Source organism: Rissa tridactyla, chromosome 1 (genome assembly GCF_028500815.1).
Source record: "Rissa tridactyla isolate bRisTri1 chromosome 1, bRisTri1.patW.cur.20221130, whole genome shotgun sequence".
Lineage (NCBI taxonomy): Eukaryota > Metazoa > Chordata > Aves > Charadriiformes > Laridae > Rissa > Rissa tridactyla.
Window position 1 is genome coordinate 212,675,034 of NC_071466.1, and position 16,849 is coordinate 212,691,882.

General features: G+C 42.5%; 1 protein-coding gene across 14 annotated transcripts in view; it reads right to left on the reverse strand.

Annotated features, from left to right (window-relative positions):
- Nucleotides 1-16,849, reverse strand: part of CELF2 (CUGBP Elav-like family member 2) — a 383,210-nt gene that overhangs the window by 70,740 nt on the left and 295,621 nt on the right. For 13 of the 14 annotated variants that reach the window (XM_054187183.1, XM_054187169.1, XM_054187247.1 and 10 more), the window contains 2 exons: nt 10,644-10,692; nt 1,986-2,120 (listed from right to left, as the gene is read on the reverse strand). In XM_054187183.1, the coding sequence (XP_054043158.1) occupies nt 1,986-2,120; nt 10,644-10,692 (184 nt within the window). Of the gene's footprint in view, nt 1-1,985; nt 2,121-10,643; nt 10,693-16,849 lie in introns of those variants that run through there. The other variant, XM_054187260.1, reaches the window with a different exon arrangement.

The following is a 16,849-nucleotide window of genomic DNA, read 5'->3' on the forward strand; positions in this document are numbered from 1 at the left end:
ACATTGTATCTACGGTTCTGCTGTCCGGCAGACGACACTGCCCTGCCTGATATGTTGGTGACGTGGCTTGAAAATCTCAGCTTCTGATTATTGTGAGATTGCTGTTCACGGCAGAACAAAACTACCCCACCACCCTTACCTATCCTGTGGGATTTCATAATTAGCTTTTCTATACTCGTACTATGCCCAATGTTTGTTAAATAAAAGCAAGTACGCCGTGGGATTTCTATGGATCCAAGGAAAGATCCATTTCTTTGTTGGGTGATACTGAGGAGTCATGTATATCTCTTGCGGGCTCAAAACATCCGATGCCCAGATCTTGTTATTTCATCAGTTGCTTAGCTTCTTTCCCATTTACGTCTTCCATCACCCCTTCCGGGTGCTGCTTACAAAGTGAAATCAGTGAAAGTCAGAAATATTTGTTTTGCTTCAACTCTGGGTCTAGACAGATAATGACAGTGCTCAGCTCCACCAGTTAACATTCATTACTGAGCTACAGGAACCAACCTTAGACCTTTCCCCTAGTCTTCCCCAAGGCAAAACCCTGGATCCTGAGGCTCCCCTTGCCTGAAGTGACTGCTGCATCCAAGCCCCAAAAGTTTTGGGATCACGGACTAAACATGCATAACTGTGTGTAATTCTCTTGCGGCTTCCTATGTAACGTCAAAGTGTCTTTTCAACGAGTCCTTATTATTCAGGAGTAGTACGGTAAGTGCTTTCAAGCAGCACCATGAAATACAGGAATACCTGCAACTTCCCCTGCTGAAATTTGTAGGCATTTTAAAGAAGCTGGGCTGCACACAAAACAAAAAACCCCATGCACAAATTGTTGCAGAAAATACTGTGAATCCTGTAGCCTAGTGAAAACAAGTAGATGCAAAAATAAAGGACAATATCTATACCTATATCTACATGCAAAATGGATACTATTATTTTTTCTGTGCCTTTTGAAAATGTAATAAAATGCATAAACTGTGCTTTCTATGTATTTTTTTTTCCTATAGAAACAGAAGTGATGTTTTCACAGCTCCACACTTAAAACTACTTTACTCCCCGTGTTGTTAAACGGCCATGGTTAGTACCACAGCATCCTTCCCCATTGATAGATAGGACTATCACTATTTTCTTTTCCACTCAGCACACACCTGACTCAACCTTTTTGAGAAGGTTCATGCTCTGAGAATAATTTCAGGTCCATAAACCATGGAGTTAATACGCAGCCTGGGTCATCAATATACATTTACTTTCCTTTTCAATATGTTTTCAGAGGGCCTTTCCCCAAAAGGCACTTTTGCGCTCAGAAGGGATCACCAGCTATTGAAGTCTGTGCTGCACTTTGTTTCCAAAGTTCAGGTCAGCCGCTTGACCGCTCTTGGTGGTGCTGCTAAACACCTCTGCCCTGTTTTTTGGGTTGTGATAGAGGCACGAGATCTAAAAGCTCTTTTTTACAAACTTTTGTCCAGGCAAAGCTCTCGGGTTCAAGCTAACCTCTTTGTTTCTGAGTTACAGCAGACCTATGTTTTGCATATAGTTATAGAAAACACAGGAATGGAGGAGATAGTGCTACAATGTGGGCCAGTTCCCATGACCCTGTATGCCTTCAAGCAGTCATTTACAGTCCTTTTAATTTTTTTTTTTTTTTTTTTTTTGGCCTTATGCTACAAAGCAGAAAGGGGTCAGGGAAGGATCTTTGATTTTGTGAGAGCAGAAAACTGAGGGTGTTTTCTCAGGGTGCAAAGGAACCTTTCCAGCTGACAAACAGGGCGATAACACAAGTTAATATGTTGGCACCGAGACCTTTCTGACACTGGAAATAAAAGGTGATAATTTCAGTCACTGTGAAAAGTTCACGTGGATACCTTCATCACGTGGGACGTATTACAGCGTAACCTCTAGCTGCAGACAGCGGCTATGCCTACCCTGGCTGTGACATATAGCTCCCAATTAGCACTTAAGGAAGGAGACTTTACAGACTGCACACTCACCTCTGCTCAGCCCATCCGGTCCCCGAAGGATTCGGCATTCTTCTATCTGGCCGAACGGAGAAAACATCACCCTGATATCATTCTCATTACACTTCTTCGAAACCATTCCTATGAACAATTTTCTGTCTTCCACAGCTAGAAGATAAAAATAATGAATGAGCAAAGGCCATTTCATCTTTTTCCTGTGATCAATGCTTCATTACCACATCAAACCAGGCTCCAGTCATGTGAGTCTGGCTCTGTAACTGAAGACAAGTCCTAAGGCAAACACTTTATACTTACAACCTCCCTTCCCCCCTTCTTCCCCCACCCCAAATCTCTCATTTTTCCTTCTCTCACTCCTTTTTCTAGTGGTGCTTGCTGTTTGTATAACGTATTAATTGGCTGCCTTAGTCATTCTGCATATGCCTCCCCATCACGGCTTCTAAGAGAAAAGCATCCTCTGTTAGAGAAACTTTTAAAGATGTCTTTGCATGGATTTTAATTCAGATAAATTCCCTCACCTCCTTCATGTATGAAAGAAATCATGACGGGGTGAGGGTGAAGAAGGGATTGTGCGCATAATGATATGAGCTAATGAAAAATATTCCTGAGAAATGTTTTGAGAGAGCGTCTCCTATCTGAGCTTTCAATTCCAGCCAACTTAATGCATGGCACTCGAAAGGCAGATGTGTAACAACTGCTCTGGAAAAAGAAGGCATTAAATTTTCCTGCTTTTTTTTTCAGACTGACACAGCCCTCTCCCCTCCAAGAGGACAAGAGGCATATTCTAGGGCATCACTTTAACAAGGGGGCTGCATAATCCTCTCCCGGAGTCAAACCCTTTGATCCGTAATGATGCTGAGTTTGCAAAAAAAAAAAAAAAGACATGGAAAAAGGTGCTCTTTACCTGAATTATTGGTAGAATGTTTCCTGCCTGCACTGTCACCAAACCCAGCAAAAGCTGGACTGTTGCAGCAGGACGCACACAGCCCTGTTAATCAAACTCAAATTTACAGGACTAAAGCTGTGGACTCTTGTCAAAAATGAAATAGGTCATCAAACCTAATTCACCCTGGAAAGACTTTAAAACGTTAACGCATCCTCCCATCTATATTAAACCAAAAATCTAAGTGGTTATTATACAGTATATACACCAGTGCTTTCTTCTCTTGAAATGGCATGTAAATCCAATTCACTGTTAATGAGCAGACTGTCAGAGTTTGCGGGGAAGCAAAGAGAGAAGGAAAGCTTTACTCCAGAGAGTTCTGCAGTGCACTCACTTATTTCTATTATTGTGCAAATTATTTTTGTAACGAAGTATTTTCATTTCTGGGCTTACAAAAAGAAATAATGAATCTTCCCTTGCTCCCCAACTCTCTCTCCTGTATTAGTACGAGTTTGTCAAATGGAATAAATTGCAGCTGAGGAAGAAGAAACTGCGTCTATTTTCATACGATTTTATTTGTGTTATACTTCAACACTTGAAGTGCATTTAATAATTTCAACAATAAAAAGAAGAGGTTCATGTTTATTGATCACGAGAGGTGTTTGAAGTATTTTTTTCCTTAGAATCACCGACTTTAAAAAGTGTTTGTAGCTTTTATACAAGCAAGCACCAAGACCATGCATTTTTCAGAATCCGAAACAGAGACCAGCCCCTACAATTGCTGCTTCTCACTCTACAAGCTTACAAGACATTTGCCATGAGTTTAACACCCAGGAGAAGTTTTCCTCAGCAGAGATTACTCAAGACTCAACATTTTCACTGCCACTTTAAATTGAGGTTCCACACGCAGGTTAACCCTCCAGAAAGGGTTAACCAATGATGAATGCATGGGATGAGCCAGTTGTGTACGGATGAGGAGCTGAATATGGGGGATTGCAATTAAGACCTGCAAGTTGGGATATTTATTTATTTATTTATGTCCTACGGTGAAACTTGATGTCTGATTCAAAACATATAATTGGCCTTAATGCTGCTAATAATTATTTTAGGGATGGTGAAACTAAATTGCCTTGATCACAGCCCCGAGGAGCGTCTGGGTACTCACCTTTGCTGGGGAAAGGATGCCCGTAACTTGGCTGCTTAAAATTCCTATATTGCCTTGATTAATCTCTTTGAGGAAGGTCCCTGGCCAGCCTGTCCCTTTGACAACAGCCACACACTATGGCCAGGGTGCAGGAAAGGGTATGAGGCAAGGGACCAAGCTGAGCTGCCAAGTATGGACTTCTCCATACCTCAAAACAAAGTCAGGCTGGGGGAAGCATCAATGCCAAGCATGGGTCCAAGCATTGCCTTCTGCTCTGTGTTAGGAACCTCTTAACTTCAGAGAATCACAGAATGGTTTGTGTTGGAAGGGACCTTAAAGATCATCTAGTTCCAACCCCCCTGCCATGGACGTGGCCACCTCCCACTAGACCAGGTTGCTCAAAGCTCCATCCAGCCTGGCTTTGGAAATTCTGTGTCAGGTAGTACCAGTTGGTTTAAATTTGGGTTGATTTTAGGCTTGAAATACTGTGCAGGTCTACCCTAAAGGTGACTAGATCCCAACTCTCTCCTAAAAATAGCTGCTGGCTGAGTTGGACAAACGCCTGCCATGCCATCCCAAAGGAGGTCCCTGGGGTCCTGCTTCGGTGCAAGGACAAAGACTCAAACCAAAGACATTCACATGCAGATTCAAAAGAAATGAGATGCAAACGGGAAGGCTTTGTTTTAATTTTCCAAGAGTAGCAGACGACAAACTCCCCACCGGCCTTCTTCAGTTTTGCTAGTAAACCTATAAATATGCCATTTAACTAACATGATTTGCAGGTTTTCAGCTTGAGGGTGATTTTATAGTAAATTAAACATCCAGCTCCCGTGTACTGTACATCTTAAAAATGCAGATTTCACAAAGAATGCTCAGAGTACAGAAAACATATTGATATGATGATGTGCTCTGCATTCAGTGCCATTAGTCAGTGCTGATCACTGTTGAAGCTTAAGAAACTTGCTATTCTTTTTTTTTGGCTAGGGGCCCAGCATAAAAATCATTTAGAGGGATGATTGTCAGGATCAAAATGACATGTTTTCACTCCATCTGATAGAACATCTGATATTATTAGGCTGAAAGAGTTTTTAACTGTGTATTCTCATGCAGAGAAAGGAATGCTTTTTCACCTCCGTAAGGCTGTCTGTCTGGATTTGTTTCTGCATTTTTGGTCAGCCACTTCTCTCCTTTTTTTCTAGACTGAATATTTACCCGCCCACGCAGGCGTGGTTTGAGAATCACATAGACAGAGGATTGCAAGAAGTATGGGTCAAACGTATTTAGAGGTTAGCAAACCTCCCTTTTGATCAGCCAAGCCTGCTGATTCACCTGAGCATGTTGGGTTGCTCCCTTAGACCGTAAAATGAGGAGCCCAACACATGCGACCCAACAAAGCGTCGAGATGGGGAAAGGCACTACCTGCTGCTCTTTGGAGAAAGGATGGCAGCCTAAAGCCATCTCACCTAACTTTAGTCATCTGCAGTTAAGATGTCCAGTCTTAGTCCCAGCTAAAATGTTACTGATTAGCTGTTGTCAATGCCAAGAGATCAGCTCCTCCAAAAAGTGATCTCACGCCTCCCAGAAAGACGGGATGGCCCGTTTTATGGGAACTTCTCCTCCGACTACGGACAGGTCTGTTACCTTCCAGCTAACTCCCAACACTTGGTCATCATGATAACATGTCGATGTCCCGAGCTCCAGCTGCAGGGTTGTGAGGAATAAGTGAGCTCTGAGGGACTGGGAAAAGCTGGGGGTGCTTTGGGTATTGAGAGCAGGCAAAGGAGAAGGCTGGGGGAGCGATACCAGGGCACAAGGGTCAGCAATTGCACGCACATAACTCATAAGCAATTCAGTGCTGCTTGGTAACTCTCTCTCCCACACTAGGGGTAGGTTTCAATAATTCAGAATCCAGAAAATCAATGAACATTTTGTGGTCAGTGTTTGATATAATTATTTCTGGACTTTGCTCATAGGCCTAGTTGTACTTTCTGGCTGTTTTGTACCACTCTGTGGACATGAAGTAGATACAACCATCCGTAAGCAGCTAGTAGGATGGAGTGGCTGAGTACCCCTCATCGATGGAGCAGAAGTAGCCAGAAGGTCACAGTGAAAAAGGCCTGAAGCTCTAGTTGCATGAAGGAAGGTGTGAAACTGCATGGCAACTTGATTAAATAATTACGGGATTCACCTCTCAGCCATCCAAACACATTACAAACACGTGTCAGCTATGTTGCCTGGGCAGTTAGTGCAACACATCCAGTGCTACTCCTGCTGGATCTGGGGTGGGAATCTTTTGACTGAACGCAGGAACCCTGTGTGATGAAGCAGAGATATCTGTCCTAAGATGAGACGTGTTGTCCTCGTAACTCCATCACGACTAGCTCTGCAAGCACTAGTACGGGCCTTTAGGTATCATGTTTGAAGCGAGAGCGCTACGTTAGCCATCAAAAGTTAGCTGAGATGGAGTCTGTCTCTGCCGGGGGAGATTCTTTCAGACCAGACCCTCCTGCCTTCTAACAGCCCTACATCCAACTTGCAGAATAAAATCCTGAAGGGTCTCATTTTTTAGCTTTACTCAATTTGCTTCAATAACGAGCAGGCTGTACTAGATTGCTTGTGCTAGCCCAGGAGAATAAAGGAGTAGAGACTATTTTCTGTATGCTACAAAAGAATTAAACCCTGTAATAATCATGGGAAATCTCCCTGAAGATTCAACAAACTCTCCTTTTCTCTCTTCTAAATCCCCAAAATTCTGTCCTGAAAAATCAGTTCTACCCCTTTATTATATATTTTTGAGGAGCCCAGTCAGTTAAAGAGTGCATTTTCCATCGAGAAGTTGCCTTTTCTTTTGAGCAAATCAAGTAATAGTTAATTATGTATAAATGTTTTTGTTGGTTTTTTTTTCCTCTCATCCAGAAGGGAAGGGGGGAAAACAGACTTTTTATCCCTATTTGTAAACCTGTGAAAAACCCTTGCACACAATCTGTCAAAGTCACACCTGGATCCGGAGCTGCCTGCATTAATTATCAACTTTTCTATGTGTTAGTGATAACATATGGCATTTAATTACTCCCTCCAAATCGGCAAAGTTGTGCCAGTTGGAATTTCAAAATTATTTCTTCAAGTTTTCGCTAATAAAATAAATAAAAATAAATTATAAGATCACTCAGCTACACCCTCCCCTTTTTTTTAATAGAGATTTTTATTATGTTCCCTGACGTTTTGATCCATTTGAGAGCATCCTGTCCTCAGGATATGTGCCTGAACGTATGGACTGTATTCAAATCCTGATCCAAGAAACATTTAAGTATTTGCTAAATTGTAGCACGTTAGTGGCCACAGACAACTTAAGAGTCCAGCATGTATTTATGTGTAGGAACTACCTTTGCTTGAAAAAGGGAAAATATCCTTACACGGACAAATACTGTGAGTGATTAACAGTCGAGATGAATGGTGGAGCCATTAGTCTTGAAACCACGCTTTTCTGGCAGGTCATCCTTAAACAAACATTGTTAAAACTAGGTTAAAAAAACCACCTATCAATACAAAGGTGATCGAGCTGGACCTGAGGGGTAACCAGAACAGGACACACTACAAAATTCATCAGCTGAAAATCTTTCAGGGATGTTACATTTCTGAACAATAAAAGCCTTGTCTCCTGGGTAGACAAATTAATTAGATCTAGAGGCAAGTCCTTCCCCATCAACTCCAGTTGTTAAAAGTTTGGCGGAAGAAATTAAGCTTTGCTTCATCTGCAGGAGCAGAGAGATGACTCAGACACGTGAGCTACTGTACACGGGGAACGGATGGAGACGATTGCATAGATCTACCACCCAGTTTCTACCCAGAAGAAAACAGATCTTCAGGTTGCTAATGAGGTCCTAATCCTGCAGAAGTGCCCCGGCACTTAGTCACCAAATGCATGCAGGAGGTGCCTTTTCCATACCCACCTCCCTGTTTCTAGGAGGCAAGCTTGGCCTTTTGTGCTAAGGGACGGGTTTCTGAAGTGATGTTACATCTAAAGACAGGAACAGTGATGGAGAAGGACGAGCATTTCATCCTGGTACTCCTGGGCTTGGATGCTCATTCAAACCTTTTTGCAAAGGACTCAAGATGGGGAGGGGACATCTTACTACACAGCAAATACTGTTCTTTAAAAACCTCCGTAAGATGAATGAGGGGACCTCTCCTTTCTCCCTGTGAAACCTATCAGGTCTCTTAAGCCTTCACAAACACGTGCAAGCTTAGAAAAATTGTAACGGGTGTTCAGCCCCTCCTACGTATCTTTCCACAAGCTACCTGGAAATTTTGACCAAGAGAATTTCTTTAACCTCTTTGAAACCTGAGAAACACCACTTTACCTATAAAATGTAGTGGCATCCTCCCACTACTCAGAAATCAAAGGGTTTCAAGCATTCCTCAAAAGCTCAAACACCATGGATGATGAAAACCGAGATGCCTTGGTATGCCTGCTTTCGTTCCCCCTTTGAACTTACCAATCTGGTTGAAGAGGTAGTTTACAATTTGCTGTTGGCACAGATAATATACCTCCTCAGATGGATAGCCTGAAGCATATGGGAAACACGTGCCAAACAGGCCTCCGCATCCCCCATGTTGCTGTTCTTTCTTTTTTTGGCTCTCCAAGCTGCTCGCAAACTTTCACCTCCTCCACGGATCCAAAGCCTACACCCTGTCTTTCCGAGGACTCGTAGTGTTGTTACCATCATCATGGCATTAGTTTGCCTTCTGTTCCCCAGCCATTAAAAAAGAAGAGTTCACCACTCCCAGAACATGCCTACCAGAAGTACCCTCCAGGAGCCTAAATTTAAAAAGGTATTTGATTTGACAATCGCAACCTCTGACCTGTCAATGTGCTCTCCCCAAAATACAAAGAAAGCAGAAAAAGCCAATCCCTCATGATTTTCATGCTAGGGGTAGGTGCAATAAGAGAGTATTCCCACAGTGCAGACAGGAGTATCATGCAGATAACCGCGGTCTAACAGCAGCAGCGAGGAGCCAACGTACCCTGCTTTCCAAGCAGGTGCTATTTGCAGAGCAAGACAGAATTTGCACGATTCCCCATAGCGCTTTGCCAATATGTTCAATCTCCTTTAGGAAGAAAAACTTCTGGCAATGTACAACGAACTCTTTGGGAGTCGATTTTGGCCCATTGCCTCTTATTTTTCTAATTTGCCAAGGAACTCGAGATGATATTTATCTTTGAAAGAAGAAACCATAGAGGCTATAGTTAGTTCAGAAGGTCCAGGCCAGTGTTCCTGTTAGGGAAAATTTTCCTCACAAAATTTTGCAAGCGCAATAAATGCTAGGGAGCGGAGTTTGGATTCCAACAGTGAAGATCTCCCTGACTATAGTGGCGCTTGAAAAGTTTGGTCCTCCTGCCCATGCAGGTGACTCTTGGCCTCTCTTCTGAGCATTCACAGACAGCGACAAATCACTGCTAAAGCTCAACCCCAGAGAGGGAACACCACTCCCTGACAAATGGGTGACGGCTCAAATTTTCTGTGCTTGTGGCCAGTTTTGTTTTGAAAGTTGTCCTAATAGGAAACCTAGCATAATGCGAAGTTTTAGTTTCCTTCCAAACTTTACAATCCTTGGAGAAGCCTGAAAATGGGATGCACTACAATTAGCAAAAAAAGAAGCCTTAAAAAAGCCTTGCGGAGAGATTTAGAGCCCAATCATAATTTACATTTGCAGGTATGTAGATCTCTAAGTGCACGGCTTCTGCCCTGATTACTAATTAATGAGGTGCAAAGATGCCTGTTGGAGGAACCAGCTCTGATTATGTGGGCCTTGTGGGAAAATGAAGCTCTTGCAATCTAAGAAGGCAGATGATATCTTTAACATATATTTTAGAAAATTACAGGAACAAATCAAGGGGCAGAATATACACATGTATATATTTTTAAAGAATCACACACAGCCAGGTTGCGTTACCATCCGATTATCTTATTTCCTTGAATATACAAACCTGGCATGTTTAATAGATTTAGCATGCCGTCTATTTTGCATGTCATATACATCCACTTAGGCAGTACCCTAGTATTCTGAATGGATATTACTGTCATTATAGCATTCATTTTACAATCGTTGAGAGGAATAAGTATACAGAGAGCTGTAAGGTGGGTTTCCCAGTTCAGAACCAAGCGTGTGATTAAAACCTAAATTTGGCTCAGATTCAGAAGAGCATCGTTCTATAAAAAGGACGTTTAGGCACATGTTTAAGGCCCATCAGCTGCTCACACGGTTTGTTAACACGGCAATGTTTTTTGTTTCTTTTCTTTTTTTCTTTTCACCATTAAATTTTAACCTCCATCTTATCAGTATCAGATGCTCCCGCATCACCTCGCTTCTAGAAGAACACACAGAAAGACGTACGTAGCGAGGTAGACCATGGCACACAGCAGGTACAAGGAAGACAGTTTTTCAGAACATTTCCTTCCTTCTTTAAAGCTGAGGATAAATGGGAGTTCGGAGCAGGTCAACATCTTCCCCAACATGTCAGGTGTAGGGAAACCGCCTCGTATCATATTCACCACACGAGGAGTAAAGCAAAAACTCCCACAATGTTGTGTTTGTTTTAGTTTAGAGAGAGTCACAGTTAAGTAAAAATAGATTAAACACATACCATTTGACTTTTCACTATCTGCGGGTTTCATCTGAATAGGATGATGCATCTAAAAACAAAAATGAGAAAGAGTAAGGCAGGTTGGATAGTCATAAAAAATCAAGAATCATGTTTTTAATGAAGGGCTAAAAAGATACATGATTAATATTAAACATGTTGAAATTATATACATTCAAAATAACACTATATTATAGGCTTTTAAGAAAAAATAAAATGGTAAAGGAGCATTTTATAACCAAGAAGATTAAAAAAAATAGATCACTGGGCCCACAGGACTCATATAAAACTTTAATTTGCTGTATCTAGTTTCAGAAGACCTCTAAAGTTACAGCCCTCATTAGTTTATGGCATGCTTGGTTTCTGTTTTACCAACTTTTTTCCTTAAGCACAACCACTGCCAAAACCGAGATGGAATTTTCAAGTAATTTAAGAGCTCGCAAGCATTTCAAACATACTCAGCGGAGTTGAGTTTGACAAATGAACTTTGCTTGTAATTAAAAAAACATGTGCTGATTCTTTCAGGACTGGAGAGGAAGAGACTCGTGCTTCCTATAATAGCTTCCTATAACTGTTTAGTATCTCATCTTTTTTTTTTTCTTTCTTAGAATATATTATACATTCATTCATAAAGTTTTCATCACAACACGGCACAATCTGGGCTTCCATAAAATCTCCGAATACTTTTTCCTTCTCAACCTCTTCCTCCATTCATCTCGCCCTTACGGCAAACAAACCCGGTGCCTGTGTGCAGCACGCTACGCCGTACACCACACGGCATCCCACCGTGGCACACTCGGTACGGTAGGTCCTCAGCTTTCAGCACTAAACGCTGCTCTCCTCACGCTGGATTCTTGATAACTCCAACAAAATTTTTTTACAGACAGGGTTTTCTGTTGTTTCACCACAACAGTAGAGCTCCCTCTGACCAGAGCGCGTGGCATTTCCACTGGGCATTGGTTATAGCCGCCCACTGTGATGGATTCAGGGAAATTTTGTTACAGCTTCTCAAAAAGCCGTCAGAACCAACCTCACATTCAGTTTCAATGCGGGAGATGTTTAAGCTTGCAAAAAAACCCCACTTTTATTTTCTTTCTGCAGAATTGCTGGGATTTGACTGCACAAACCTTCCGGCAGCAGCAGGGCCGCTGCCTTTTCTCTCCTCAGCAATTCCTCACCATTTCACGTGAGTGTATAAAAAAAAAATTCTATGCTCTTTTTTGCTTTTGTGTCATTTTTCAGTGCAGCAGAGCCGAGTATTGCCTGAAAATGTCAGAGGCGATTCCATTATATTTTTTTTTTTATAAAAGACTCTTATGGCAAACTTTGGGAAACAAAAAGAGCTGCGCAGGAGAACATCCATGCACTCATATCGAATGTGCTTTCAAAGCAGCACAGCAAACCGAATCTGCATTGCTTTTGGTGGAGTCATTTAACCTCCAGGGATACAGTTGCTAGATTCCTTAGAAAATATAAAATATTGCTGTGAATGTTTCTGTGAGATTTACTCAAAGTCCAGAAGGCTCCCTGGCCCTGCAAATCAATGCATTCCTTGTACCGCTTGCAGAACTCCCCACTGTGCCCCAAGGAAAAGGCAAAGCCACAAGGTAGATGTAGTCACCAGGATGCATAAATTGGCTTCAATTTTAACAATTCTGTTCTCTTTGAATCATTTGTTTCCCAAATGGACTTTAATAGCCCAGCACTTGTCTGCTACCACTCTTATTCGATCTAATTTATAGAAAAAAGGGAACTTCTATTGTACTCTATCTTCCTTAACTAGCGCTTAACATTTATCCTGGCATCAACAATACATTGGGCACTGCAGGAGACTTTAAATTCATGGGAATGTGATGCAGCATGTCCACTCAGCAAGCAAAAAGTGAAAGAAGAAAAAAGGTGTAACTTGCTCCATGAGCCCGTTGCAGGTATTGACGTCTCTGCGGAGCAACGGAGTGGTGTGAAAACAGAGGAAAGAAAATTGAGTATTGTAAACTTGGGAATATGCAGGTTATAGAAGAAAAACCCAACAGGAATCCAGACCTTATGTAGACAGAGAATCACAGAATATCTCAAGTTGGAAGGGCCCCATCTATCGCTCTATCTAGCTGCGTTTATATGTTCCCGAGTGGAGATATTTTGAAGAAAGGCAATTCTAACGATGTTAAAACACTTTCATTTTTCAAACTCCCTGATCCAGAGAAGCCAACTTTAGACCAAACTCATGTCCCACAGCCACAATATAAAGATCAGTGTTACCTGACAAACACAGCTACCACATCAGAAATCATCCTCTTCTGTTATGCATAATTACCCCAAGTTCATTAATTCGGTAACCTGTTATGTTGGCAAAGCAAGAGGCAAAGATTTAACAAGATGCTTCAACTGGGTTTTGACTTGATTTCAAAGGTTCTTGCTGAAAAACTCGTGGTCTAAATTCTCTCCGCACCGGCCAGCCGAAGTCAGGAGCGATGCCGTTCTGCTTAACAAAATCATATCGGCGCAAAACTAATAAAAGATTCAGATCAGGCTTGGAGGCTTTAAACCACAGAATACCCATGGTAAAATGGATGCGATACACAAACATGGCTTCGGCGAAGAGGAAGGTGGAAAAATACGTTACTGACAGTTTCCTAACATGAGAGGGCTCGTGTTGAAGCTTGTTTAACCCTGACCATCACCAATTGATACGTTAACAACCTTTAACACTAGATTCAATAAAACATGCCATTTATAACCTGAAATGGGTTTTACAGAGTCACTGGTTCGCATCTCATTATTAAACTCATTGCTGACCTCTAGAGACAACTGCCGTGACAATACATATTATAAGCTCTCTACCCATAAAATATTTAAAAGTAAGTGTAAAAAGGAAAAGAAAAGAATGAATCTCAAAGAAGTGTGCAGTGAATAAGAAAATTAAAGGGGCAGAGACAAAGGCTAAATAGGTACTATCCTTTCACTCTACAACAAGCAAAAGAGAAAATAATCTGTGCAGTTTATATCTTGCTTGTATAACTGCAGGCTGTAAAATAATAAAATAGCTGCGCTTTCCGAGGCCCTCCAAAAGATTATAGATGATATAAACCTGTTTCAAATTAGATGCCACCCACTAGAATCATGTCATCTACTGAAATGAAGGATTTCATGTCTTATCAGAAAGCTGTTATTGTAGCTATACATCACAAAGCCATACACTTATGGATCTCAAGGTAAGTGATTTCTCAGTATGTCATGTTGTCACACAGAAAAACAGGAAACATTTTCTTCCGTGCTTGAAGAAACCTTTGCTTATGAAAATGCAGTATTTATGAATGCTCTGTTGCAATTAATAAATAGGCAAGAGTGAGAAAAGTAACTGCAGTAAATAATTTATAGACGTTAACATCATGCTGTGCTCAGGCCCTTCAGTAGCAGAGAACGACGCAGCTCCCAGGCAAGTTCTTTCTGAGTGTGGGCAGCTTCCCCCGACGAGCACCGTGCATGGGGATATCGAACCCAGAATGGAGAATGGGCTGTAAGGAATAACCTCTCCTTGGCAATATTTGAGAGAGCTCTCGGGGATGCAGCTGTGCAGCCAGTCACGGCACGACCCACCTTTCCTATACACGCTCGCTAGCCAGAGGTCTCAGAACACGCCATCGCCACTGTTTTACCGCCGAGAGCAGGGAAATGGCTGTTGCCCAAGGCGGCGCGGTGCCTTGTGGCAGCGCTGTCAGCAAAGCGGGGGCTCCGTCCCCCGCCTGCGCTGTCACGGAGGCCACGTGAAGCCCGGGGCCAAGCACATCACCGCTTCTCCTCGGGCGCATCCCAAGCAGGGGTGCTGATGTGGTCCATGGGAAGCAAAAAGGAAAAGAAACGGTTGTCAAACATGCAATCCTGAAAATCCCCCTGAAATCAATGGGAATCTGGCCACTGGTTATGTTGAGGGCAGCAGCAGGACCGAGCCATGGCCTAGAATTACAATGGACTAGTCATAGCTTTTTTTCCCCCTCTTTTTCCTGAGTACATCCCACTGTATGTAAATATAACTTCATTAGAGAAAAAAACCACAGTCAAGAAACCCAAACACCTCTCGCAGGCGCGCGTCCTCTCCAGCTTTAGAACCTCAAAGTCATCTTTTTGACAATAATAACGCTACCTATTTACATTCTTGTCAAAGCCATGTGACATCTGCACGGGAGAAAGCAAGCCGGCTAAGAGTCTATTTCTGGCAAAAATATTGCAAGGAAATTAGATTAACCTGGGTGGAATTCTATCTGGGAATTTGGAGTCTGTCGTGGTGATTAAGTCATCATTTCTGTCAGATTACTCTAATCGGCTGTCAAATACGATTCCACAACCCCATCTGTAACTTGGCATCCTCGTTATTCAGTCGATGTTACCTTCTGTATACAAAACAAACACCAAACAAGGAGGTGCGTGCAGCCTAGCATTTAGCAGAGTCATTAGCTGTGATTACTATTGTGTGCTTGCACATTGCACGACTCCATCAGCTTACGGCTTGTTTTGTTTAGTCAGGGGACGCTTCAAATCAGGTGTAATCTTAAGCCTGGAGCGCTAGGGGTGAATGGGGAAGAACCGTCTCCAGGCATGGCCGAGCATGGGACTGGCACGCTCCAAGTCAATGCCGCGTCACCAGTGATTGCTTAAATCTCATTTCAGAGTTGTCAGCATACTTGGTGGAAAGGCTTTTGGGCACCTGCTTTCCACCCATTTCCTGAAGAGAAATGGGCATTCAGATGTTGTAGGTAGGCTAAAGACTTCCCGCGAGCAGTAATTTCTGCGAATGAAGCAAGGTTTGTAGGCTGAGGCAGCCAACACTCTAAATGATCTGTATTGGCTGGTTAAATAAGAGGTATTTTGTTATATATGTGAGGATGTTTATCTTACAGAGGACTTGGGTGATTAAAAAGCAGGAAATGCCTTTCAGTGAAGATGAAGGAGCTGATGGGCTCAATTTGCTGCAGCTGTGTTGAGTCTGTGAAATTCAGGTGCCCTCAGCACCTCCTAAACTCTGGCCATGTAATTAGACTATGAAAAATCATTATTTTATGGTCCACTGCAGAAAACCACCTTCATACATGATTAGTACATCTATTAGCAGCTTTTATTCTCCGTTCCTGCCACCGCAGACTGCACGTGCCTCGCTCCTACTATTCCTTCTGCCTTGAGGAAAGAAAACCACTCATCAAGAAAGGATCCCAAATGCACATAAACCTGCCCGTGCCTTCACCCAGCTCAGCACGTCAGCCAAAGGCCGCCTCCCAAAAGCCTCTAAAGTTAAGCACAGCACGCCTTTACATCATGGGAGTCTAGGGTGTGTGTGTGGAGGACGTTATCCATGACTCCTCACTCCTTACCGTTCCTCTCATCATCTTGCTACAACCCTTTAAAGCCATGAGCAGATTTCTAGGGCTCTCAGCCCTCTTTAGACCTGTCCCCTTCCTCTCTTCCCTGTCGTCAGCCATGGCTATAAGTTTCTAGCCATGCCCCAGCTCAGTTTGTCCCTTACCTGTCACCCTTGCAGACCACATTGCCGGGAAACACAACACAAAATTGAGCTAAAGCTTTCCCCCAAGGAAAGGGTGAATTTGAAGAACTTGGGTTACTTGGGTAACAACCAAACCAAATAAACTGCAAAAGGATTAAATGATGACAGCTTGCATGTATCTTGTCATTTCTAGCACTTTGGGACTTGCTTCTTGCTAGCATCAATCATTGTTGAAGCCAAAGGGGACTTCCTTCACATTTTGTACATCTCAGAATTGTAACATGGCAGGAGAGAATGTAGGAGAGAGAAGGAGATGTCAGACCTTAATAAACCCCTAATACTCTTCTTGGTGGAAGGATTATAAATCCATAGTCTTTTTGGAACCACCAGGAAAACTAAAGAGAAAGAAAATATTAAGGAGCAGCAGGGACAGACTAAGGGCACAGGCGAAGGAAAGCACCTAAAGAGGCACCAGCATGAAAAAAGGTGGGGAAAAAATTACGTTCTTTGCCTAACTCTGATCTAGGAATGAATTTAAAGTTTTCTCCAAGCTCCTGATCCAATTAGTGAGTGCAGCTTAATTAGACCAGTAGCCCAAGGAAAAGAAGAACCTGAATCGCTACCTGCCAGGCTCCTGAACACCTTGACTGAGTTTGGAAGTCAGGAAGGAATGTACTGACCTACCAAAAGCCTAGGCGAAGAAGAGAAAATGGTC